Source organism: Melospiza georgiana, chromosome 4 (assembly GCF_028018845.1).
Source record: "Melospiza georgiana isolate bMelGeo1 chromosome 4, bMelGeo1.pri, whole genome shotgun sequence".
NCBI lineage: Eukaryota > Metazoa > Chordata > Aves > Passeriformes > Passerellidae > Melospiza > Melospiza georgiana.
The window spans coordinates 20,161,153-20,185,409 of NC_080433.1; the positions used below are offsets into that span (position 1 = coordinate 20,161,153).

Sequence of the window (24,257 nt, forward strand, 5' to 3'; positions counted from 1 at the left end):
TCTCCTATCCCCACCCCCTTCCCCCCCTCCAAAAAAAAAAAAAAAAAAAAAAAGAAAAAAAAAAAAGGAAAAAACCTTTCCCATCAGAGAAAGAGGGAGATCTCTTTGGAAACATGGAGCTGCTGTGCTGCGAGGTGGATCCCATGAGGAGAGCTCTGCCTGACCCGAACTTGCTCTACGATGACCGCGTTTTGCACAACTTACTAACCATAGAGGAAAGGTATCTGCCTCAATGCTCCTACTTCAAGTGCGTCCAGAAGGACATCCAGCCCTTCATGAGGAGGATGGTGGCCACTTGGATGCTGGAGGTTCGTACACCCCGGCCCCTCGGAGGGGGGGAGGCAGAGCGGCCGCGGGCAGCACCCCGGCCCCTCTCCCCTTGCAGCCCCTCGCTCTTCTGGTCACCGGGTGCCTTCTTCTTGTCGATCCCCTCTGCTCCTTGTCCCCGTCCGGAGCCCAGCCGGTGCGGAAAGGGGCGCGGGGGACACCGACAGCCCGCGGGGGAGGTCGCCCCTTCCGGGGGGCTCCGGGAGCGGGGTGCAGGAGGGGAGGAAACGCGGCGTGGTGGTGGTGGGGGGGGAGAGTTGGAAAAGTCATTTGCAATTAAAAGCAAAGAAAATCCGCCTCCGGGAGCGCTTGTGATTGAGGCATTCCTGGGAAAAAGGAGCAGCACGCGGGGCAGGGCGAGGGTCGGGGGGTGCCCCGTATGCCCCGCGTTCTGCCCGGCGAGGGTTCCGTGCCCACGTATGCAGTGGGGAGGACGTGCCTTCTTCTCGCCATGTTGCGCTGCATGCGGACTCTGCTCGCAGGCGCCGAGCGCGGCTGCCCCCGCTGCTTCCCAGGGGTCTCGGGGGTGCCCCCCGGCCCCGCGGAACGGGACCCCCGGTGTGTCGGGGCCGTGGGGCCGGCGCTGAGCCCCCCGTACGCCCCGAGGCTTCAGGCGCAGCGGCAGCGGGCCCGCAGCCCCGCAGACTCGCTGCCTTGCGCTGGCCCCACCAGCCATCCTTTGCCCCTTCGGATCTCCTTTGAGGGGGACCTTTTCGGAGTTAAACTCCGTGGGCTGGAAAGCCCAGACTCCCCGCTTAGTTTTCATGTGCGATTTGTGCTTTTTCTCCGCGGCTCCGATTTTTTGTAAATTTTTAAAAGAATTTTGCTCCTTGCTGCCTGCTAAAAGGATCCAGGCGGCTCGGGCTCTCTCCACCCCACCTCGCCCTCGCTATGTCTCCCGTCCTTCCCCCACAACGCGGGATTGGGGGCGCAGGGCTGGGGGACACCCGGCGGGGGAATTTTTACAATTGTCGGAAACGATAGGGGATCGTCCCGGGATGCCACCAGCCCCAAAACCGGGACCGCCGGGGAAGTTTTGATATTTTTTATCGATTTTTTGAAAATATGACGAAATAAAAAAGAAAAATTGGGTCGCAAAGGAAAAAAAAAAAAAGTCTGAGGCTGCTCTCTTGCTGCTGGATGGGGCTTTTCGGCTCTCCCACACAGTGTCTTGAATTCATTTCTTACTGAATGAACTAAAGGAATGTGAAAGCCGATTGACAGCCTTCCCAGCCTCTCCACAGATCTCCCCCTCCCCCAAAATTTAGCTCCCCGGGAAACAAAAATAGGAGCAAAAGCAAGGGAAGTAGTGGTCTGTTTGGTGGGTTCACTCATTTATTTATTTTTTCCTTCTTGTCTCTTTCTTGCTTCCCACTCCCGTTTCCCCCTGGACTGCCCCATCGTTCCTTCCCCACGCTCCTCACTTGCAGGTCTGCGAAGAGCAGAAGTGCGAAGAAGAAGTTTTCCCTCTGGCCATGAATTACTTGGACAGATTCTTAGCTGTGGTGCCCACTCGGAAGTGCCATCTGCAGCTGCTGGGGGCGGTGTGCATGTTCCTGGCCTCCAAGCTGAAAGAGACAATCCCCCTCACAGCCGAGAAGCTGTGCATATACACGGACAATTCCATCAAACCCCAAGAGCTGCTGGTAAGCAGCCCCAATTCCTCCCTCCTCTCCGGCACAGCACCTTTGTCCCTCTGGCACAGCACCCAGCACTTCGCCACCCAGCCCCTGCCTTTTAGAAAAACCCACGCTTTTCCCGCCTTTCTGAACGGCCACAAACTCTCGGGGGCCAGCGCTGAGGGCGGGGGACACCCGCGGGGACATCGCTGTCCTCCGAAGCCGCCTGGCAGTGCCGTGCGGCGCTCCGGCCGCTGCCGGGGGTTCTGGGGCTGGCGGTGCCGGGGGTGGGTCCGTCCCTGCCGTGTCCCGGTTGTGTCCCCGCCGTGTCCCCACGGTGCCCCCACGGGGGACCTCGCCGGGCGCACGTGCGCGGGCGGGCGGCGCGGCGGCGCCACCTGGCGGCAGACACGCGGCGGTGCGGGGCCGGGGCCGGGGCCGGGCCGGGGGGCCCGGGATGCTCGGCCCTGCCCGAGAGGCAGCGGCACCCCCTGATGCCCAGGGAGTTCCAGCTAAACACGAGGAAGAACTTCTTCCCTGGGCAGTGACCGAGCCCTGAACAGATTGTCCAGAGAGGGTGTGGAGTCTCCCTCACTGGGGATATTCCAGAATTGTCTGGCCAAAGTCTTGTGTCCTGTGCTCTGGGATGGCCCTGCTGGAGCAGAGAGGTGGCACCAGATGCAACCACTGTGGTCCCTTCCAGCCTGAGCCATCCTGTGTGATAAGGCTCAGTGAAATCACCTAACGTCTGCTGCTCCTCTCAGTTCAGATGCAAAGGAAGTGAAACAATTTGATAATTACTGAAGGAAATAAGTGACGTATACATCATGATGTGGAGCACTGGATGTGCACCAGGGCCTCTTGGTGATATGGATGCTAGGTCAGAGAAATGGCCATCTGAGTTGTTAAAGAATTTTTCCTATGAATCACTGGGAATTCCCCCTGGGGTGGGGCTGGGGTTGATAGCTCCTGCTTCCACAGAGTTAAAGAGCCTTGCCCTCAAATCCTGCCTGGCTGTCAGGGCCACGAGGTGTCAGTCCCCTTGGTGGCACAGATGGGCAGGGGAAGTGCCGGGGTCCCCACGTGCAATTATGCAGAGCAACATCCCTAGCCTTCTTGTGCCACGTGGATTTAAGCATGTGTTTAAAGTGCTTCCTTGTATTTGGTCCTCTGGGTTGACTGTTCTCTCTCAAAACCTGTCACATCAGTAATGCTGGGAAGAGCTGGCCTTGAGTTCACACAATCATCGTTATGTTCCAACATTTTTCAGGTTTTCTTGAGAAATTCAAAAATCCCGTCTGGTTTCTGCGGCCTTTTGCATATCTGTAGATTTCTCAGAGCATGGAGGGCTCTGTCATAATCCAGCAGGAATGTCCGTAGGAAAGTAACTTGCTGTTAAAGTGGGCATCTATTCAGGGAAAGGACTGCAGAAATGGCATTGTGGGGTCCATGTTTATGGTTTCTCAGCAACGCTGGTTGACGTCTCCGCGGCTGCAAAATTAAAGGACTTTTTTTTGTTCCTGACTTGCCAGCTCTGTCAGCTCAGCTGGGGCTCCCCACCACGCTGGGCTCCATCAGGCATCATCAGGACTTGGGAATCAGTGCATGGAATTTAGTTAATAGCTAATAGTTGACGGATGAGACAAATGTGAGCTGGAGGCCTGAGCTTTGCTCACTCTGTGGGGCACTGTGAGGTGTTCAGAACTCAGTTTAAATGTTGAAACATGCAGGTCATGCACCCTATGGCTGGATCTGGGTGCTGTTTGCACATGGAATCCCATTTCAGGGAATGGCCGGTAGTTACGTACACGCCCAAGCTTTCCTTTGATTGCAGTGGGAGTTTTGGGCGTGCAAAGAATCTGGGAATGGCTCCTACATGATTTACTGGCAGATAATTTACACAGGCTACTTCTTGGCTGTGTTGTGTGTGTTTCCTTTCTGCAGAGCCTCTCTTGGAGTAGTTTAAGCACCATCAGATTTATCTGCAGGACCTTTGGAGTACAGTTTTGGGAGGCAATGCCATCAAGCCAACTTCCCCAGTTTTGAGAAAAGGAATGTATATCTAGGTTATTTTTGTGCATGGCTGTCCCTAGGGCTTTAAATGGCTATAAAGTAAGGACTATAGCCATTTAAAAGAAGTTACTAGGAAAGGACCACAGTGACCTTGGCAATATCTAATTGCAGTCTAAACTTTCTGGGTGGGTATTCAGCACTGGATTAAAAAAAAAAACCAAACCAAACCAAAACAAAACAAAAAACCAAACAAACAAACAAAAAAAAAAAAACCTTGGCAGGAGCTGCCAGGTCTCATTATTTTCAGTAGAGCCTGACATTTCTGGTGTTCAAAAAAAAAAAAAGAATATAAAGTCAACAACTTCAAAGCAGTGGAGGCATATGGAAAAAAGGGTTTGAGCAAAACAAATTTAGCAGTGATAAAGTTATAATAAGAAATAAGCAGAGGTTTTTCGCAGGCTTGCTTATGGCTTTTCTTCTCTTGTGCTCTCCCTGTCCACCCTCTGCAGGAATGGGAGCTGGTGGTGCTGGGGAAGTTGAAGTGGAACCTTGCAGCCGTCACCCCACACGATTTCATTGAACACATCCTAAGGAAGGTGCCTCTCCCTAAAGACAAGTTGCTTTTGATCCGGAAGCATGCACAAACCTTCATCGCCCTTTGTGCCACAGGTAGGCTCAGCTGCTCTGGCTGCTGCTGCTGCTCATGGTGTGGTTGGAAGGGCAGATTGGTTCCTGATGGTGCTTCATCCCCTCCATCCTTACATGACGTGGGAAGAGGAGCTAAATCCCATGGGACTGTTTGCAAAGGGTGTTGCGAATCAGGCCCCAAAACTGTGCATTGGGCAAAATTCTTGTAGTAGTGACCCATAGTGCAGCTGACATGTGTGGTGCTTTTGCAGTGAAGTCTTGTAAGGCTGGATTAGAGCATCCTGGGTTTTATTTTGCCCATTCACTGCTTCTTTTAGAGAGCCACAGATCCTTTGTAAGGAGAGCTCCAAATACAGAAGCTGTTATGGCACATTTGCCCAAAATGTCTTGAGCTAATGCATTGCATGAATGTGTTCATAAACTTTTCATTAACTAGACTCTGTCCAGATCAAAGGCAAAATTGTGTATTTTACCATGTATGTGGTACTGCCACATCCCTGAAGCACAGGGAATGACAGTTTAAAAGGTAATTACTTTTTTAAAAAAAATTGGGATTCTTTCCTATCTTCACCCCAAGAAAGCAGTGAAACTACCATGCTTTGTAGGGAAGCATTGCACTCCCTTTTTGTCACAAGGCTGAACACAGTTTCTAAAGGTTTCTGTGAGAATAATTGCCTCTGTGGAAGAGAGGCTTTTTAATTTTGATCTGTCTGCAAAACACTGGTTTTTGTTTGTATGTTATTTTGTTGTTTGGGTTTTTCTTCCCTCAGTTACTTTTACAGAATTAGTGTACTCTGAATTTTCATCTGAAGGGTTAATGGTAAGACTACATTTTAGAAGCTGGACCTGAACTAGATAAACAGCATGCAATGTTTTCCAGAGTCATTATCAAGTAGTGGATGGCTCAGTGTCTGAATTCACCAGTTTGATGTACCTAGTCCTTTGTGATAGGAACTGTTCTGCCTGTGCATTTGCAGAGGGGAAGGGAAAACGGGGTGCAACTTTTGGGTTTGAATGCCTACTTCTTGTATATAAGGTGTAGTGACTGCCTTTACAATTTTGGCCAATTCTTCCTACCTCAGTTCATCTGTTTTAGAGATTTGTATGTGGACTGTGTTACGGTAATTGACTTTTTGGTTGCCATGATGCTCAGACCTTCCCTTCTTTTCCCACTGCTCCATCATCCTTTTCAGACCAAAGACCACAGGACTCAATAGAAATATTGCTCAAATTCTGCAGGATCACTCTTGGTGATTTCTTTGCCTTCTCCCCTTACTTAGGATGCATTCACTGTTCTGCCTTGTGTGATATGAAAAAGATGGCCTTTCCCATGGACATTTCCCTGGATCTTCATGCCCTCTGCTATCAAACTCCAATACAGCTCCATGTTGCCTTCCAAACCAGACAATCTTCCCACTCTTTTGTTGCTTTCACTTCCTCCAGTAGTGTTTTGGTTTGTTTGCTTTTTTATCCAGCACATCATTTTCTTGAGAGCCCTGGAATTTCATTATGATTTAACATCTCAAATTCTGGTCCATTAATCCTTTGCCCTTAAAGTTTTCCATATAACCAAACCATTGCAAGACTGTGGTCCCTGAAAGAGTCTCCAAAGTCCATGGCTTCTTTCCACTCCATGAATTATTTGGTGGTTAGCTCCATGCTCTAGAAGTCCTTTTACTGAGATCCAGAGCAGTGCCCCCTCTCCAGCCTTCAGCCCAGTCATGCAGTTCCCTCGTGTGTGTCCCCCATGTGATCTGCCTCTCATGTTGTATGTCTCCAATGCATGAAATGAGGTCCTTTGTGTAGAGTTTAAAGAGACAACAAATTAAAGTTTCTTCCCTTAAAAGTGGAAGACATAATTTTTGAGTACAGGGCTTCCCAAAAGTGAGGGCACTGTGGTGCTGGCTGGAGATTTTCTTTTCTTCTCATGCCACTGTCCACAGACCACTGTGTAGTTTTGAGGAGGACCCACAACACTTTTTCATTTTGAAAGCAGAGATCTTACCCAGGCACTCAGTACCACATTCCCACATTACCTGGGAACTGCTACCTCAATTTCCATTGTGGAAATGTTGTTCTTGCTACAAAATTTCCCTTTCACTGCCGCTCTTTGAAGAAAAGCCCCTTCTTGTCAGACTTCCCTTCCAGATTCAGTTGTCATTTCCTTTCCTTGTCCTGTTTGTTGCAGAGCTCTCATCAGCCACTCTGTTTCTTCTTTTTTTCCCTCAGAGCTGCTGCTCTCTGCCAGCTCAGGCTAAGCCTGGTGTTTCATTTCCCCATTTGCCTCCTTTCAGCAATAGGACCTCCTCTGACATGTGGCTCCCTCTTCCCTTGCTCCCCATGTGTGTTTTTAGGCTGAGTTTGACTCTTTACTATTCCCAGAGCTGACCTGGCTGCCTGGCTAACAGCTCTGGTCTGGAGCACAGCAGTGAATCTCTTTCTATTTCCTGATTCATCTCAGCACAGCTTTCTCAGCTTTACTTTAAAGTATCATACAAAATCTGGCATATTTTGAACTTTTCTCCCCCAGCCTTAGATCTTCTTCAGCAACTGCTCCATTTAATTTCCCAGCAACAACATTTTACCAGAAATTGCCAGGTGTTCCCTGCGTGTACAGAGCTGGCTTTGATCTCAGTCCTGCAGCACTTAGTGTCAGCAAATGAAGAGGGAAGCAGCCATGAACAGTTACTGGATGTGTAGGATCACAGTGATACTCATCACTGTTCTCCTTTCCATCTGAACATTCCCCAAAAGGAGGTGATATTCCATTCTTCTGCATATTCCTTTCAGTCATGTTTGGTCACTTTGGTACTCTCTCTGTTTCTGTGCCTTTATTTTGAGCCCAGTTCCTGAACCAAGCTGCATGGATATAAACCCACGGCCTCTCCCCAGTCCTTGCAGTGATTAATGATTCACATGAGCATGACTGGAACTGGAATGTTTCCCTCTTTGCCCTTGGTCCCATCGGAGCATACGGCTGCTGAGCAGGACAGAAGTTTGTGTGTCCTCCTGAATAAAGTTCTCTCTTTCATTGCTCTGCACTCACAAAGGTTTCAGGAGTCTTCTCTTCCATTAGGAGGGCAGGGAAGTGGCATTTTCCTCCAGCTGCCTTGTTCACTGTGCAGTAAGAGTGCATAGATGGGCACTATGCACTGGCATGGCCTGATCGGTCACCATGTCATTGTTTTCTCATCCCACTGGTGGCTCCCTGTGCAAGCCAAAATCTTCAGAATCGCTTCTGGATTTTCAAGGCACCAAGAGGATGCATTTGGTGCCTCTAAGTGGTGCTTACGGCTTCTCTCTTATGAGGGAGGACTGAGGGAGCTGGGCTTGGTTAGTCTGGAGAAGAGAAGGCTGAGAGGGGATTGCATTAATGTTTATAAATATCTCAAAGAGGTTGTCAGAGGATGGTGCCAGGCTCTTTTTTAGTGACAGGATGAGGAGCAGTGGCCATAAACTAAAACAAAAGTTCCACCTCAGTGTGAGGAAGAATTTCTATACATTGAGGGTGGCAGCTGCCCAGGGAGGGCCTGGAGCCTCCCTCTCTTGAGAGATTCCAAACCCACCTGGATGTGCTCCTGTGTCACCTGCTCCAGGGGACCCCGCCTTGGCAGGGGTGTGGACTGGGTGATCTCCAGAGGTCCCTTCCAGCCCTAATGATTCTGGGATTCTTCAGCATGGGATGTTCCTGTTCAGCTGTGAGCCCAATGGAGATCATCCTTGTTTTGCTTACTGGGATTGTGTTGCTTTTCCACCCTGCCCACACCTCCATCTCTTTACTGCTCTGCATCCTTTGTTCCTCTGTCTCTTTGCACAGTGCTGCACAGCTTGGAAGTGTTCGCTCAGGGGTTGGCCAGTCGCCTGTGCTGAGCTCCAAGCCAGGGAATCACTGCTGGAAGGAGTGGGAGAAGGCAGTGGTTGCAGAGGTGTGTGCAGAGCCTGCCACGCTGCTGCTGGAGAGAGAACTGGGCATTATTTCCTTACCCTTGGGTGTGCTCATCATTTCTTCTCTTGTATCCTCTTCAGAATCTCAGATGCACAACTGCTTTCTTGTGTTGCATTCTCCTCAGAGCCTGTACATGCCACAGTTTTGGTGCAGGGTACCTCTTTTTATGTGAGAGCCTGTAAGGGAATGGTTTTTGAGGGAGGGTGGCCTGTGCATGACAGGCTTTCAGAAAGAGGAGCTGTAATGGAGACACTCATCTCTGTGAGGAGCTTCCCAGGATTTTAGCTGAGTGGCAACCAAAACTTGGAAGCAGATGCCTTTGCAGACTTGCAGAGATAGAAGGCAGCTTGTGTAAAAGCCTGGACTCAGTCCTTTGCAAGGTCATTTCTATGCCTCAGCTGAGTCCTGTGGCAGGTGGGATGTGCCCATGGGGGATCCAGCGTCTCAGGCCTCGGGCTTGTGTCAGCACAGAGGCTGAGAAAGAGAGGCAAAATGTCAGCTTTAAGTCAGTTTCATACAGTGTGCCAAACCTCTGCCCACTGTTTCTGGGACATTAATCATCTACACTTGAAAGCTGAGAAGGCTTTTTTTAACTTCTGGGCCAAATCCTGCATCCTTCTTCAGACAGAAGTTCTGTGGAAGTCAATGGGAGTGTTGTCTGAGCGAAGACTGCAAGATGAGGTCTGCAGTCCTGGTAGAGGTCTATGGGGTGACCACACAGAATGAGGCCTGTTTGCTCCTCAGCATTCCTGCTGGGCAATTCTGCTCTGCATCCCCTTTTCATCCAGTATAAGTTACTGGAGCCTGGAAAGTGTGATACAAGTTTTATTTGGGACCTGTTCTTTGCAGAGGGGAAGAATGAAGCCTGTAGAGACTTCATTATGTAAATGTCTTAAGAAATAAAAATACATCTTGCAAAGTGGCAGTGCTTGCAGGATATTCTTGCATCGCAGAAGAAAGAATAATTTGCACTAATTTATTGCTAGACAAAAGAAGAAGCTCTTGCTTGTTCCAGCTCATATCAGTATCTTGAGCTTTCCAGCCAGTGGAGCCACAAGAACCAAGGAAGTGCCATCAGCAAGTGGTCAGGCCCTCTGGAATGTTTCGTGACCAGTCAAGCCTGGCAAGAGGAGGTGGAAAGAAATAAAGAGAGCACGTGCTGATACAAGCTGGCATCACTCTGCAGCTGCCAGGAGAGCTGCCCTCCTTTCTACCAGGCGCAGATCTGACCTTTTGGTGGTTCAAACACTAACATCATCCTGATCCTTGGTTAGGAAGCTGTAAAATAAGTGCAGATAAAAACCAGTGCAAACAGTTGTTCAGAAATAGTATTTACCATCAACTAATGAGCATATTGTTGTGAGTGCTCCTCTGCTTTGCGTAGGTTGTTAGATGTCTGCCCTCCCACCTACTCAAAGGATGGAAGCACTTCTGCATCCTGGTTTACTTGAAAGTTTTGTGTTTGCTTTGAAGGGCTGAAGTCATCTGGTTTTGCCTTTAAAAGTAAAAATAGTTAACGTGAGGAAAATTTGCAGTGTCTTGGAGAAATGCAAGAGGAAGAGAAAAATATGGTCACTGCAGATACAAGCAAATGTATTAGAAAAAAAAATAGCACCACACTGGCCCTGGAATTGCATTTGGATCAAAGCAGACAAGAATTAAATTCACTACTTCCATTGTTTATCTTAGACTTTTCTTTTAAACTTAGATGGTTAAATATAGATCCATGCTTGTCTCCATAGTACAGGCATTGGCTGGGTGAAGTCTGAGGCTGGCTGTGACTATTATCTACATGATTTTAATGTATCAGTACTTGCTTTTCTGATGGAGGTAACATAACTTTTTTTCCTCCCTTTTTTCCCCCCACCATGGGAAGAATTACCTTCCTTATGACAGCAGTTTCCAACTCTGTAAATAAATATCTATCAAATTACAGAGATGAATATTGGCTGCTGAAAAAAAGCCCAACCAGCAGCCAGACCAATGAAATGGGTCATTTTAAGTAGGTAGAGTTCCCCCATCTGACTTTGCCACACTGAGCATGTTCAGCCTGTGTATTTGTCAGTGCTCTTCTCCTTCCGACGGTTTTATTTGTTGGCTGCAAGTTAAGGCTTCCCCTTGCAGGACCTCTCTGGGTTCCTTCCTCCAGTTCCCTTCTGCTTTGGACTGACTGTCAGCCTTGCATTTTCCTGGCTTGAAGGCAGTGAAGACCACTGGATTGGGAGAGAGCCAGCAAAACAGCTCAGCCGCGGTGCTCGCAGCCCTGGAACCTCGGCGTGGATTACGTGTGCTCCACTGGCAGAAAAACCTCCTCGTGCCCTGGCTGTGTCAGCTCCAGGCTGAAAGTGGGGGGCAGATTCAGGGTACCCTGAATTTGCTTGGTGACTCTGGCTGGCTGGTCCACAGGTGGCTGTGTTCCAAAGGGTGCTGTTCCTTGCACTGCCTTTTTAATTTCCAGTGCTGAAGTCAGTGGGGTTGTGCAGGGCTGGTCACTTGTTTTTGAGGTTGTTTGGGAAATAGGTGATATTAAAATGGGGATGGGATGGTTTCTTGTTTATATTGCCTGGGAATAGAAAGTAAAACAAGTTTTGCTTTCTAACAACACAGTATCTTCCCTTGAGGTGTTCATGTGCTCAGATTCTCATGGACATGCGCTGTGGCACTGCTTCTCTAACTTATAATGAGACTCCTTTGTACTTTTCCCATGGAATGGCATAATCACAGAATCAATTAGGTTGGAAAAGACCTCTGAGATCATCGAGTCCAACTATAAACCTATAAATCACAACAGAGTTAGAGTCAGAGCCATGCTTTAGATGCAGGCTCTGGGTGCGTGTTAGTCAAGTTTGCACACAGAAGGATTTAGCCCATAGCCTTGCTTCAGATGTCCAGGGAGAAGTGCTATTTATAAAATTCCATGTGCCCAGTAAGAAGTGCTTTGTATAAAATTTCCCCTGTAGTTCAGGTTTCATCATCTCCTACAAGAATTTGCAGTAAATGCATATGTTTCAGCTCACATTTTTAGGTTCTCTCTCTGTGTGCCCCACTTTTTTTTTTTTTTTTTTTTTTTTTTTTTTTTTTTTTTTTTTTTTTTATTAATTTTTCTTTAATCTCAGGGCAAATTTTTGACCTAATTTGGAGAGAGGACAGTTTTACCTGGGTGGAAACAGAGTGAGGATGGTGAGGCTTGTCTTGTTGTCATAGTAGAAGCAGAGATAGAGGTTTATAATTGAAAATAACACTTAAAAAGCTTGTTTTGAATTTCTTAATGGAATCTAAGAGACTGGGGGGGCGGTTCTGCATCCCCTCAGATACAGTACTTAATATTTATGCTTTCATTGCACCTTGACAAGCATTTCACGTAGTTATTGCTTTGCTTGAATATGGAAATATGTTAATTATGGCCTTTATTGCGCTGCCTGCTCTTTTCCTCAGCCTTTTCTATTCAACCCTCTAGGTGGCCCAGCACAATGTGGCTTCTTTTCTTTCAATGAGCTCTTTCCACACTAATAGGGTCCAGGGTGATGTGGAGAACCATGTGCACAAAATTGGTGCACCACCCCCCATTCCTTTGTGGGCATGTCAGGTTAAATTCATATCAGCAGGAGGGTCACTGCCATGATTTTCAATAGCTCGAGATGAGGTGATGACTTCAGACAATGGTGCCACACTCTCCAGTTGGAGACACTTGCCTCACCAGTTGCAGTAGTTAATTAATATGCTAAAAATAGAAGCCAGTGATACAAATCGCTGCCTGTTGTACAACAAAGACTGGGCATGTGTAGCTTTGATAGCCAAGTTTATGGTGCTTGTTATGGAGGGAAGTTAGTTTAGAGCTAGAGGCAATGTAAGACTTTCTGGATGCTGAGCTTTAGTCACTCTGGGCCTCTGGCCATTCGCTCGCTGTCTCATTTGCATTATGAATGACATTAAGGGAGCTAACAAGGTTATTGGGCATAGAAATGTTCGCATGTGACCCCACGTGGAAGCAGACCTACAGCAGTGCTAGTTGGCAGGGACACTGTGCCTCTATTCAGCTTCCTAGGAAGACAGTTTCTGGGAGTGGATCTAAAACCAGCCACGAGAACACCAGTGTTCGAATAACGTGGAGGTCGTGATGCGAGGCAAGGAATTTCAGAGGGCAGGTGGAGCTGTGGCCTTTGCTCAGCCCATTCTGCCTGGACACGGCACCTCCCTGCACCATGTTTTTAATACATCCTGCCTGAAACTCAGGACAAGGAGAGGAAAATTATGGAAAATCAGTTGCTACCTGTAGTTCCTATGCATAAGTGAGAGATGGTTTGGTATGTCCAAGATCAAACATGGAAGTTACTTCCCAACTTAGGGATGTGGTTATCCCTTATGTGTGTTTGTATAAATCCATGTGAGGAAACATGAATATGGTTTTGATCATAGAATTATTAAGCTTGGAAAAGACCTCTAAGACCATGGACTCCAACCCTAACCCAGCACTGTGTGTGTGTTCACAACTAAACCATGACTCCAAGTGCCACATCTGCATGTGTTTTGAACATTTCCAGGGATGGTTACTCCACCGCTTCCTTGGGCAGCTGGTCCAATGCCTGATCATCCTGAAGAGATTTTTCCTAATATCCAATCTAAACCTCTCCTGGCACTTGAGGCTGCTTCATCTTGTCCTGTCCCTTGTTCCCTGGGAGCAGAGCCTGGCACTCAGCTGGCTGCACCCTCCTGTCAGGGAGGTGTGAAGAGCAATAGAGCTCCCCTGAGCCTCCTTTTCCTCCAGGTTAAACACCCCCAGCTCCCTCAGCCACTCCTCATCAGACTTGTGCTCCAGCCCCTTGCCCAGCTCCGTTCCCCCCTCTGGACACGCTCCGGCCCCTCAGTGTCCATCCTGCAGTGCCAGGCCCAGCACTGGACACAGCCCTTGGGGTGAGGCCTCCCCAGTGCCCACATGTGGCAGGGGCACAGTCACTGCCCTGCTCCTGCTGGCCACACCATTGCTGGCCCGGCCCAGCAGCCATTGGCCTTCTTGCACACCCGGGTACGCACTGTGGGCCGGCAGGCCCAGGCCCTTTTCTGCTGGGCTCTTCCCCAGCCTGGAGCTGCTGGGGGTTCCTGTGGCCCAGGGCCAGGACCCAGCACTTGGCCTTGTTGAACCTCATCTCTCTGGCCTGGGCTCATCAAGATCCCTCTGCAGAGCCTTCCTGTCCTCAAGGAAATCAACACTCCTGCCCAACTTGGTGTCACCTGAGAACTGACTGAGAGTGCACTCGATCCCCTCATCCAGGTCATTTATCAAAGAGAACTGGCCCAACCCTGAGCCCTGGGGGACACTACTGGTGACTGGCAGAAAGTGTAATCCTGGAAGTGTAATTCCTGTTCCCCCACCATGTGCTGAGATCAGCATACTCAAGGCTGTGTCCTGCACTGAGAATTTGGGAGTCAAGGTTCTCCTGTTGTCTCACTTGTTAATGCAGGGCACTATAATTTAATTTCCAAGAGTCAGCTTTCTTTTGTACAGTGGGTTATTACTATTACAATAGTGCATAAATTATTATTTTTATAATAATGGCATTCCATATCCCTTACTTCAGCCAGTGGGAATTTGCCCTTCAAAAGTGTCTGTCAGAGTGTGATGTCTGGTAGGAAGCAGCATCCAGTGTTGAGCTTGCAGGTGGGAACCTCCTGGTGGCTTTGTGAGACAGAGAAATCCGTGTCAGGGTTTCATCTCCTCCTTTTGTCTCCCCACTTCTAACAGCCCCGTTCTGGTCCATCTGGGGGAATGCTATGTCCCAAGTGCCATTCTTACTGGACTGCTTCAATCCCAGGGATGTATTCCAGCCTGGAGAAGAACATGCTGTCTCCACAGCTATTGAAGTATGTGCCAGCTCTGAGTTTGGGAGGCTGAGAACAGCTCTCCATGTGTCTAAAACCTCAGTGGTTACACAGACATCAGCAGGGTTACAGAATTTGTTAACAGAGGGGATTTGGGATCTGCAGCAGGACAGTTTTCTGTAACCTGTTTCTATTGATGGAGTATATTGCTTGTAATTTATTTCTTTTTATGTATTACATTGGTTTACTCTTCCTTCTGCTCCAATTCCCCCAGCTGAAAACTGGTAGAGAAACGTTTGCTAATACTGAAAATTGGTAGAGAAAGGTTTGTCAATGAGTTATTGTTAAACCAAAGAACTTGCAAATCAAGTTTTATTTTAGGAATATATCAAGATGTGGGAGAGCTGGCATTTAGCAAGATAAACTAGTACTGATAAACCAGTGTCTGTGGCAGTATCATAAACCATAAAATTGTCTTATAAAGATCACAGGATTTTATTTTAATTTCTCTTTTGATTTAACAGATGTGTGAGGGGAAGTTCTGAAGTGTATTTTCAGCTTGTTTATTAAGAAATAGTAGTAATGACAAATGCAATCTTTGTTCTTTGATTTCATAGCTATGGGCTGTAAGTGTTCTCACTTCCTAATTGCTAAGGTAGTAAAGATGAACCGTTAATTAAAATCTCTTTCCCGGACAGGTCTTTAAATGCTGGAATTAATTAACTCTTTAAAAATTGACGTGACTAAAAATCTCATTTTGGTCCTTTGTGGTACCTTATTCCAGTTAGTTTTCTAGTTATACAGAGGTCTAATGTGACCAGGACCCAAATTTCTGACATAAATTACAGAAAGCCTCCTTCTTCTCTTTCCTTTTCTTTAAAACTAAGGAAAGACTATTAAAAATTGTCCAGGTTTACTTTATGCATCAGTGAGAATAAAAGACTGAACCGCATTTCCATTTTAATTTGCAGGTCTGTTCCCCCTCCTTTGACTGCTTGTGATGAGCAGTGTGACTAATGAGCTCCATGGGACCAAAAAGAGTGGCACTTTTCCCTTTCTTCTACTTCCCCGGGTTTTATTCTTGGGTGTGGTTTTTTTATGTTGCTTGCCTCTGATGTTTTGCAGCTTTTCTGGTCTGAGCTTGGACTAATTCCCAGATCTGTTCTTGCAGATTTTAACTTTGCCATGTACCCACCATCAATGATAGCAACTGGAAGTGTGGGAGCAGCCATCTGTGGCCTTCAGCTCGATGATGGGGACAGCCTCACGGACCTCCTGGCCAAGATCACAAACACAGATGTGGTGAGTGTTCCACATTCCTCTTCTCCTTTCACTTCCCAGGGTGAAGTGGAGAACTGGGCCTGTTCCTGAAGACTGAGTGGAGCAAAGGAGGGGGTTGCTTCTGCAGGGAGGTTGAGTCTCCAAAGCTCATTGATTTCCTGGAATTCAGTTTTTATTCAGGCTTTACCTGCCCAGGCTGATGGTTCAGCAGGCTGAGCCTCCTCAGGAGCCCTGGGTGATGGGGTGAGCAGGCAGCATTCCCTGGGGCATAAAGCAAACCAGGAGGTGTTGTGCTGCTGTTGGTCCTGTGCTTGCAACCTTGAAATGGCTCTTTTGGCCCTTCTTCAGGTATCACCTAAAAATTCTTGGCTTGGAAGAAGTGAATAATGAGCTAATTTCAAGGCAGGATGTGAGACAGGCACAATTCAAGCTGTCTGTAGCATGTGCTAATTTATTGTTTTTGATTCACAGAGTAAATATGTGGCATTATTACATCTGTGATAGCACTGTTAAATGAAGATTTGGGTTTGTGATTTGATTAAAAAGGGGAGAATTTAAAGGGGAGAATTTTGATTTTTTTTTTCTTACAATCATATTGATCCTAATTTTCAAATTCTGTGGTTTCCTATTTAATTAATTTATTTGTCCACAGGCAGGGACACCTTCCACTATCCCAGGTTGGTCAGAGCCCCATCCAGCCTGGCCTTGGACACTGCCAGGGATCCAGGGGCAGCCACAGCTGCTCTGGGCACCCTGTGCCAGGGCCTTGCCATCCTCACAGGGAAGAATTTCTTCCCAATACCCAATCTAAACCTGCCCTCTGTCAATGTGAAGCCATTCCCCCTTATCCTGTCACTCCAGGCCCTAGTCCAGAGTCTCTCTCCATCTTTCCTGTGGGCTCCCTTCAGGTACTGCAAGGCCACAGTGAGGTCACCCCAAAGCCTTCTCCTCTCCAGGCTGAACAATCCCAATTCCCTCAGCCTTTCCTCCCAGCAGAGCTGCTCCATCCCTCTGATCCCCTTGGTGCCTCTGAGAGGAGGGACATCTTCTGTGCCTGAGAGAATTGTGTACAAGCCCTGTAAGGCCCTTTTGCTGCATCTTGCAATTTGGAAAGATGTTATCTAATGTGCTTTTCTATCCAGATTGTTTAAGTCTGAACAAAAATACCTACAAAAACATCTTAATACTGCTGAAGTGGTTAGAGGATGGGGCTTTAATTTTTCAATGAAAATGCCTTCATACCTTCTCTTTTAAGTTTAGCAGGATTTTTTGGTCAAAACTGTGCTTTTTGCCATCTTGGTGAAAATATTCCCAGATCTGACTGTGCCTACATTCCTTCAGAAGAAAAAATTAATACTCTCCCCAAATAACAAAGAACTCCTAACATTTTACTGTTCCTATCTTCTTTTCAAGAGTCTCTTAGCATTGGGTAGAGACCAGCTTCCTTCCCTTTGCTCCTGGTGTCAGCCCAAGCAGCACAAACTATAGAGGAGAGTCTCACTCATCCCCCAAATCAGAACAAACTCGTGACAAAATGAGCTTCTGGATTATTTAATTGCTAAAAAATATAAGCCTTTGCAGAAATTAGAGGTGCTGTTATTTTTTTCAAGGTGTTTTCTTCCTTTGTGAGGCAGAGGTAGCCTTAACTCCCTGCAAGCTTTGAAGCCTCAGCCTAAGCAAAGGTTGCCAAAATATTTTAGTTTGGGCAAAATAGTGTATTTTTCATTAGCCTGCTGTTTCAATTTGGGAAAAATATTTTGCTAGGTATTTTCTCTGTGAGTTTTGCATTGAAAAACTACAAAAGGGGCCAGGACTGGAAAATTTCATCCCACATGCTAAAGCTTGAGAGAGAGAAAAGCAACTGAAAATGGGGTCTCAGAGAAGCATGGGGCAGGCTTAGCAATAGGTAGTAATACCAGCCTCATGTGTAAAATGTATAGTTGGAAAAAACCTACTGTCTCGATTGTGTAAGAGTTGGCCCAAGGCTGTGTTAGTAAAGAGTAAAGACTATTGTAATACATTTTACACTGGGACTTAATTAAAGGTGAATGAAGAGCTTCAGTTCTCTCACTTCCGAATTTCTGGTGCCTGAGAGCTGTTCCTGCAGTGGCACAATTAATTCATTGTCACTGTGTGAATGATTTTGTTTTCCAGTGGGGGCTTAGGGAAGAAGGAGAAATGAGAGTTCCTGGTCTTTAGGACCATCATGTGGGAGAAAAGTGGGGAAGTCACAGAAATGAACAGTTCTGCAGAGGAAATCCTTCTGGCCCCCTGTGCCTCGTGGTAGCCCACAGGAACCATCAGAGTCCTTCCCAGCCAGAGGGTGCCAGGGCTTCTGCTTCATTTTTGTACTGGAGCGTGTGATTGCTTAGCATGGAAACAGATGATAGGACTTTCCCACTGGCTTTTCAAAAAATGTCACTGTCTGAGGTGAAGCATGAAAAATCTCAGCTTCAAAGCTGCAAGCAGATGAAAAGGAAGAATGGTAATGAAACCCTGATGCAACTAAAGTGCAGTGAGCTTTTCTGAACTTTCACTGTTTTATAGTGATAATTTAAGAGTGCAGTTTATTTGCTGGGAAATGGCAGCATTAACCAGGAGGCTGAAATCCATGGTTTATTTTAGCTTTACATTAGTGTAACTGAGATTGGAGTTTGGCATGTACAACTAAAATTAATGTTTTTAATGGATGTTTCGCTAAGAATTATACCAAAAATACGTTATTAATAAACAGCATGTAGTTTAGAGCCTAGCTGTTGGGTAAGCAGACAACCAGCACGAGTGTTTCTTTCAAAAACACATTGGTGTTGGATATCCTTGCATGAATCCAGAGCAGTGCCCTAGACTTGAGATGGGGCTCAAGGCATCCTGGACTGTTATTTTAGGGACAGCAGTTATTTCTGGTAAATAGCTGCCCTGGGCTGTTAGGTGAGGGTTGAATCACAGGCTGGAGAAAGTGTGACAGCAGGGCCAGGCAAACCCTGGTTTCATTACTCCTTCCACCAACCAGAATAAAGAGCAGGGAGCTGCTCTTGGAGAAGCTCTGCAGCCTAAAGGGTAGTGAAAGTAGCTCTGTGTGGTGCATCTGAGCTGCCTTCTCTGATTGCTGCTGCCCCTAAGAGCCACTAAGAGCTAATCCCACACCGCTGAGGTAGAGGTTTCTCCCCCTCTCCTCTCTTCTTGTGAGGCTCCACCCAAAATATTGCATGCAGTCCTGGTGCCCTCAACATATGGAACTGTTGGAGCAAGTTCAGAGCAGGCCACAGAATTGATAAAAGGAACTGGAGCAGCTCCCCTGTGGATACAGGATGGCAGAGCTGGGGTTGTTCAGCTTGGAAAAGAGAAAGTTGTATGGAGATCTCAGAGCACCTTCCAGCATCTGAATGGGCTACAGGAAAGCTGGAGAGGGACTTCTCATCAGGAACTGCAGTAACAGGACAAGGCGGAATGGATTTAAACAGACAGGGAGCAGGTTTAGATAGGATATTAGGAAGGAATTAGAATTGGAATTGGAATTGGAATTAGAATTAGAACTAGAACTAGAACTAGAACTTGAACTAGAACTAGAACTAGAATTAGAATTAGAGAGGGTGTTGAGGCCCTAGCACAGGTTTCCCAGAGAAGCTGTGTCCTGCGCATCCTTGGAAGTGTTCAAAGCCAGGCTGGATGAGACTCTGAGCAACCTGGTCTAGAGCAAAGTGTCCCTGCCCATGGCAGGGGGCTGGAACAAGATCACTTTTAAGGTCTGTTTGAACCCAAACTGTTCTGTGCTTCTGTCTCTAACTTCACACAGCTCTGAAGGATGGGGATTGCATGTTCCAGTCTGTTCTCTTGCCAGGAGCTGGGAGCATTTCCTTTGTGGTTGCTTGCAGAGGAGAGGCTGGTGAGCAAAGAGTTAACAGACCTACCGGCAGGAAGCCTCAGAGCTCCCTGTGCATCTCTTGGTGGGTCATTGCAAAGGAAAAATAAACAACTCAGGAAGTCAGGAATTCCCATAGCATCCCAGACCAGCACTCCAGTGTGAGCAGTATCCTGTCCCTGGTGGAGCCAGATGCTTTGGAGGAGGATACGAGCATCCCCGCTGTGCACAATTACGGGATGTGAGGAAGGATAGCAGAATGGGTAGGGCACATTTCAAGACCTTGCAATCAATATTGTGCTTTGCTTGAGACCTTTCTTGGGTAAGTTTATTCCCTCACCTCCTGGAAGAGCAGCCATCCAGGTTGCATCTGGATGACACACGGAGTTGGTCTCTCCAGCATCAGCAGCCAGGGAGAGGTTTTCAGGCAGAGCCAATGCCTGTATGTGGGCAGAAGTCATCTCTAAAAGTCTGTTCCCAGATGGTAACTGGTGTATATTGAGTGGTTTGGAAAATCTAAAGCATATTTAAGGGCCTGAAGTAGGAAAAAAAGGAACGAACCAAGCATTTTTTAACGGCTTGTTGAAGCAGCTGGCCGTGAGCCCTTAAAAATGTGGAGTGGGGCTGTTTTGAAGACTGGATCCATAATAAATGGCATTTAAAATATCTCCACTTACACTTGCCACATATGTCAGTGCCGGGATTTTTTTTTTTAATTCCCAAGATCAGAGACATCCCCTCATAAAGATCTGCAGATTTCTGCACAGAAACGGAAGTGAAGAACCACCACGCTCAAGAATTCAGAGCTGCAGTAAAAAAATCATGGAAATCTATCTTGAATGGATTGCATTTGAACGTTGTCCCTAGAGCACATACACCATTTATCCTCTCTTTTGTAGTGTCTAGGGCCTGTGGTTTTGGAAGCAAGAAACAGGACTCGCTGTATCTTATCCTGCCTTATTTGTTGCAGACCGCATTTTGTATGCAAGGAAACAACAGGCGAAATAGCCTCCCAGAGAAAGGAAGAATGAGATAGTTTCCTAAGTTGTCTTTGCCTGAGTTGGCAGCTGCTCCGTTTCATTCAGCTTTTTGTTCCCCAGTGAGTGCTGTGCGTGTGTAGCAACAATGGGGTGATGCAGTGACACCGCGGGCTCATGGCGGAGTTCCGTCGGGTCCCTTGGCAGCCGCGGCCGAGGGGAGCCAGGCCCCCGAGGAACGGCTCCCATGGATCAGCCACTCCGGCAGGGAATCAATCCCTGCTCAGCTCCTGCAGCTCTGTGTAATGCAGGCAGGTCCTCCCAGCTTTTTGAAAACCCCTTTTTCACTAAACACTCACAGTGTTTATTATAACAGCGTAAATCCCACACCTTTTCACCTCTTCATGTCTTCAAAGTATTACGTGGTGGAGATTGCCAGAAATCCCAAGTCACACTGAGCAAGGAGTATCATGGCATCTGCCCCTACATCACCCTGCTGGTAAAGCCCAATGTTGTCTTTACTCTCTCTTCTCCCAGTTCTGAAAGCATTGTTCTCTCCTGTTTGCAATGAAAAGTACCCACAGCAGCAACAGGAAGCCAGCAAACTGAGTGGTGAAGCAAACAGTGGAACTGAATCTAGAAAGGACGCTCTTGAAACTGCTGAAAAGACCAAAAAATTGCAGAGAAAAATGCCCTATATTTCAGATTCTTAATGTTAGTCACCTTATTTATTACATTATTGCAATAATGTGGCAACAATAAGTGGAGAAGCTCTGGCATTAATTAGTTTCTTGTGGGTTTTTTTGTTTGTTTTGTTTTTTGAATGAGATGTCCTTGTTTGTCCACATGAGGTGTCCTCTGGAACAGCAAATTACTATTTTCTTTACTTCCAGTTGGAAAAAGAAACATAGACACTTACCTGTAATTGATGCTCTTTGTTACAGTAGCAAAAACATACATTCAAGAGGGAAAATAGTTCTGTTTTTTAACTGCATCCATGAGATGTGAGATCACTGGAAATACAGTAAATGAATAAGATATTCTCACAGCAGCTTTCCAGGCTCTTGCTTTGGAGAAGGTCAGTGAGGTAAAGGCCAGCGCTCAGCACACAAAGGCCCCACTTTGGGAAGGAATCCCTGTTTATGTCAACAATGAAGCATGTGCTTTGGAGAGGTCTGAATTGGGGCTTAAATGTGAACCAGTGGAGGAATCCAGCCAGCTTTTGTGTTTAGGAGTACAGATGACATGTTCCACGCTGGAATTTATGTAAATCCAACTCTTTAATGCATGTCTGATTGCTGCTTTCTTAGATTATCCAAGCAATGTGTACATGACCAATGAACAGTACTGTCATTTTGGGTATCTCCAGCATCCTTTCCATTTATCAAACCAGATCCTGCACGTAAAAATGTCCTTTTGTGATTTTCTTTTTGCAGTTAGTTTTAAGAAAGAAGAAGAGATTGAGGGCCTTAACACTTATTTGTGAAGTAATTAATAAATATGTGGAAAACTAACCACCCTTTAACACAAAATGCCAGAAGGCTTTTTTAGTATTCCCAGCTTTGGGATTTTGAGCAGTGCAAAGCAAGAGCCTGTTGGTTGAGTTGGGTTGAGTGGGAAGCCTTCCCTCATAGCTTGCCAATGAAGCATAAATGCCAGTTTAAAGCTGAAAGCTGGGGGCCAGTATAGGACATACATATACCACAGAAGTGTTGAAAAGTTCAAGAAAGTGAAATATGTGTAATATATCTTCCCTAGGGCTTGTGCTTTCTTTCAAGATTTTCATGAATGGAAATTGAAATCTTTAATGATTATTGACTTGAATAAGTAGCTCATGCCATAGAGCTGCTGATTCCTCCTTCCAGTTATTTTCACTGCCACCATTTCCATCACAGCCATGAGGCTGCCCCTCACCAGACACAGGAGAGCTTTTCTTCTCCTTCAAATACTTTTCAAATGTGCTAGTAAAATCACCTGGGGATGAAAGAGTTTCAGAATGAAAAAAAAAAAAAAAAAAGAAACCCCAAAGTTAATTGCCTTTTTAGTTCTTTACATGCTGAAGTATAAATAAAACTATGGAATGGAAAGTACCAGAACTATTTTAATCATTAAAACTGCTAGACCATATAGAAGAATGGGGAAGTTAATCCATGTGACAAACACTTTAAAAAGTTTTTTATAAAAACAACAAAGGCAAACCCTGCAGTATTTTGAAGGAATAGCCTAGTCCTTGTATTGCAAAATCTGGGGTCATACTGCAGGGCATTACAGTGTTCTTTCAAGGAAGATTTGTTGAAAATAATGTAATTAATGGGTTTTTTCTTTCATATGTTCTAAAAATTTAATTCTCTGTTGTCAGAGCCATCTAGAACTTGAAAAATGAAAATCCACCAGTAAAATATATACATATGCAGCAAATCCCCATGAATCTTGGAGGGGTTAAAAATATGTGTCATGGGAAGGCCAGGTTGTTTGTCCTGATGGGTTTTTAGTAGGTTTTTTATATTGTGTGCCTTAACTTTGGATTGACAGAAAGTTCCAGCAATGCCATCATCTATACAATAAAGCCACTTACTTGGCCAAATCCTGCTGTGACAGCTGGGCTGATAAGATACTGTTAATTAGGGTTATTTTCCTTTTATCTGAGAGATTTAACATTCAAGGAGCTTTAGTATGCAAATAGCAACACTTTTTTGGAAAACTTTTTCATGCTGAATGCAGTGTGCTGGTCATTTTTACTGTAGCTTTCTTTGTTTTAAAGAATTCAGTGGTTTTAAGCTCAAAATGTGTAGACCAGAGAAATAATACACAGTGGCTTGTGGATTCCCATATGAAACAAAATCCATGTGAAAATTCCAGTCGAGGCCACTTTATAGATTTTATGTACAAAATAAAGACACCAGAAATGACCCATTTCTCTATAGGGTTACCTGGAGATTTCAGCCTCTTCTTACCTGAAATGAATCATCACACTACCCATCAGAAGTTTGTACAGTGATGGTGTAAATGACCATACATGAGGGTGTTTAGGAACAGACAAAGCTGACTCCAAATGCTCGAGCCACATGTTCCGCATGTCACCACCCTTCCTTCCCCAAGCCTGCCTGCAAGGAAATTGCCTCATTAAGCTTTTCAGACTGAAGCTGCTTAAAAAAAATCTGGCTTGTTTTCAGAAGGACACAGTACTTTGAAACTGCTTTAAAAGAAGAGGTTCTTACAACCCCAAAAAGCACATTATGAGTGTTGTCTGTTACAAGAGTCTCCAAACTGGTGCCCCCACACTTGAAAATGCCTTGACCCACACAGTGATTTGTTGTCGTTGCCCTCTTAAACACAGGTGAATGCTTACAATGCACCTAAAGCCCTCCCTAGCTGATAATGGGGGATTTTCTTTATCTGAGGACAGGATTTTGCAGCTAGCAGGTGCTGGCTGGTAGCCAAGAAAAATGGGTGTTCATTACCCACTGGAGCTAATGGTGCCCATCACAAACGTCAGCGTGGCCAGCGGAGCAGATCCTCTTCACTGGATGTGTTTGCCCAGTCCAGCTGGGATGACAAATCAGTCCTCCATGTATGAATATTTCAAACTCTCCCCAATAACCAGGTACTGTGTAGAAAAAGGGGTGTGTTGGTCAGGGCCCAGCTCCTCAGTGTTGCAGTTGTATTCCCAAGTAGGATGACAAGTGCCTGTGAAGCCCTATGGAGGTCAGTGCTGCATTCTGTTCTTCAGCTCCCCTGCCTGACAGTGGGAATGGTGATGCTCAGTCTCA

The 24,257-nt window shown here is 46.3% G+C and overlaps 1 protein-coding gene across 1 annotated transcript in view; it reads left to right on the plus strand.

Moving 5' to 3' along the window:
• The first annotated feature begins 94 nt into the window (after positions 1 to 94).
• The window catches only part of CCND2 (cyclin D2), a 29,721-nt gene continuing 5,558 nt past the window's right edge, over positions 95 to 24,257 (plus strand). Inside the window, exons 1-4 of the mRNA XM_058023147.1 lie at positions 95 to 308; positions 1,758 to 1,973; positions 4,469 to 4,628; positions 15,542 to 15,672. Of these exons, the coding sequence (XP_057879130.1) occupies positions 114 to 308; positions 1,758 to 1,973; positions 4,469 to 4,628; positions 15,542 to 15,672 (702 nt within the window). The 5' untranslated portion in view covers positions 95 to 113. The remainder of the gene's footprint in view (positions 309 to 1,757; positions 1,974 to 4,468; positions 4,629 to 15,541; positions 15,673 to 24,257) is intronic.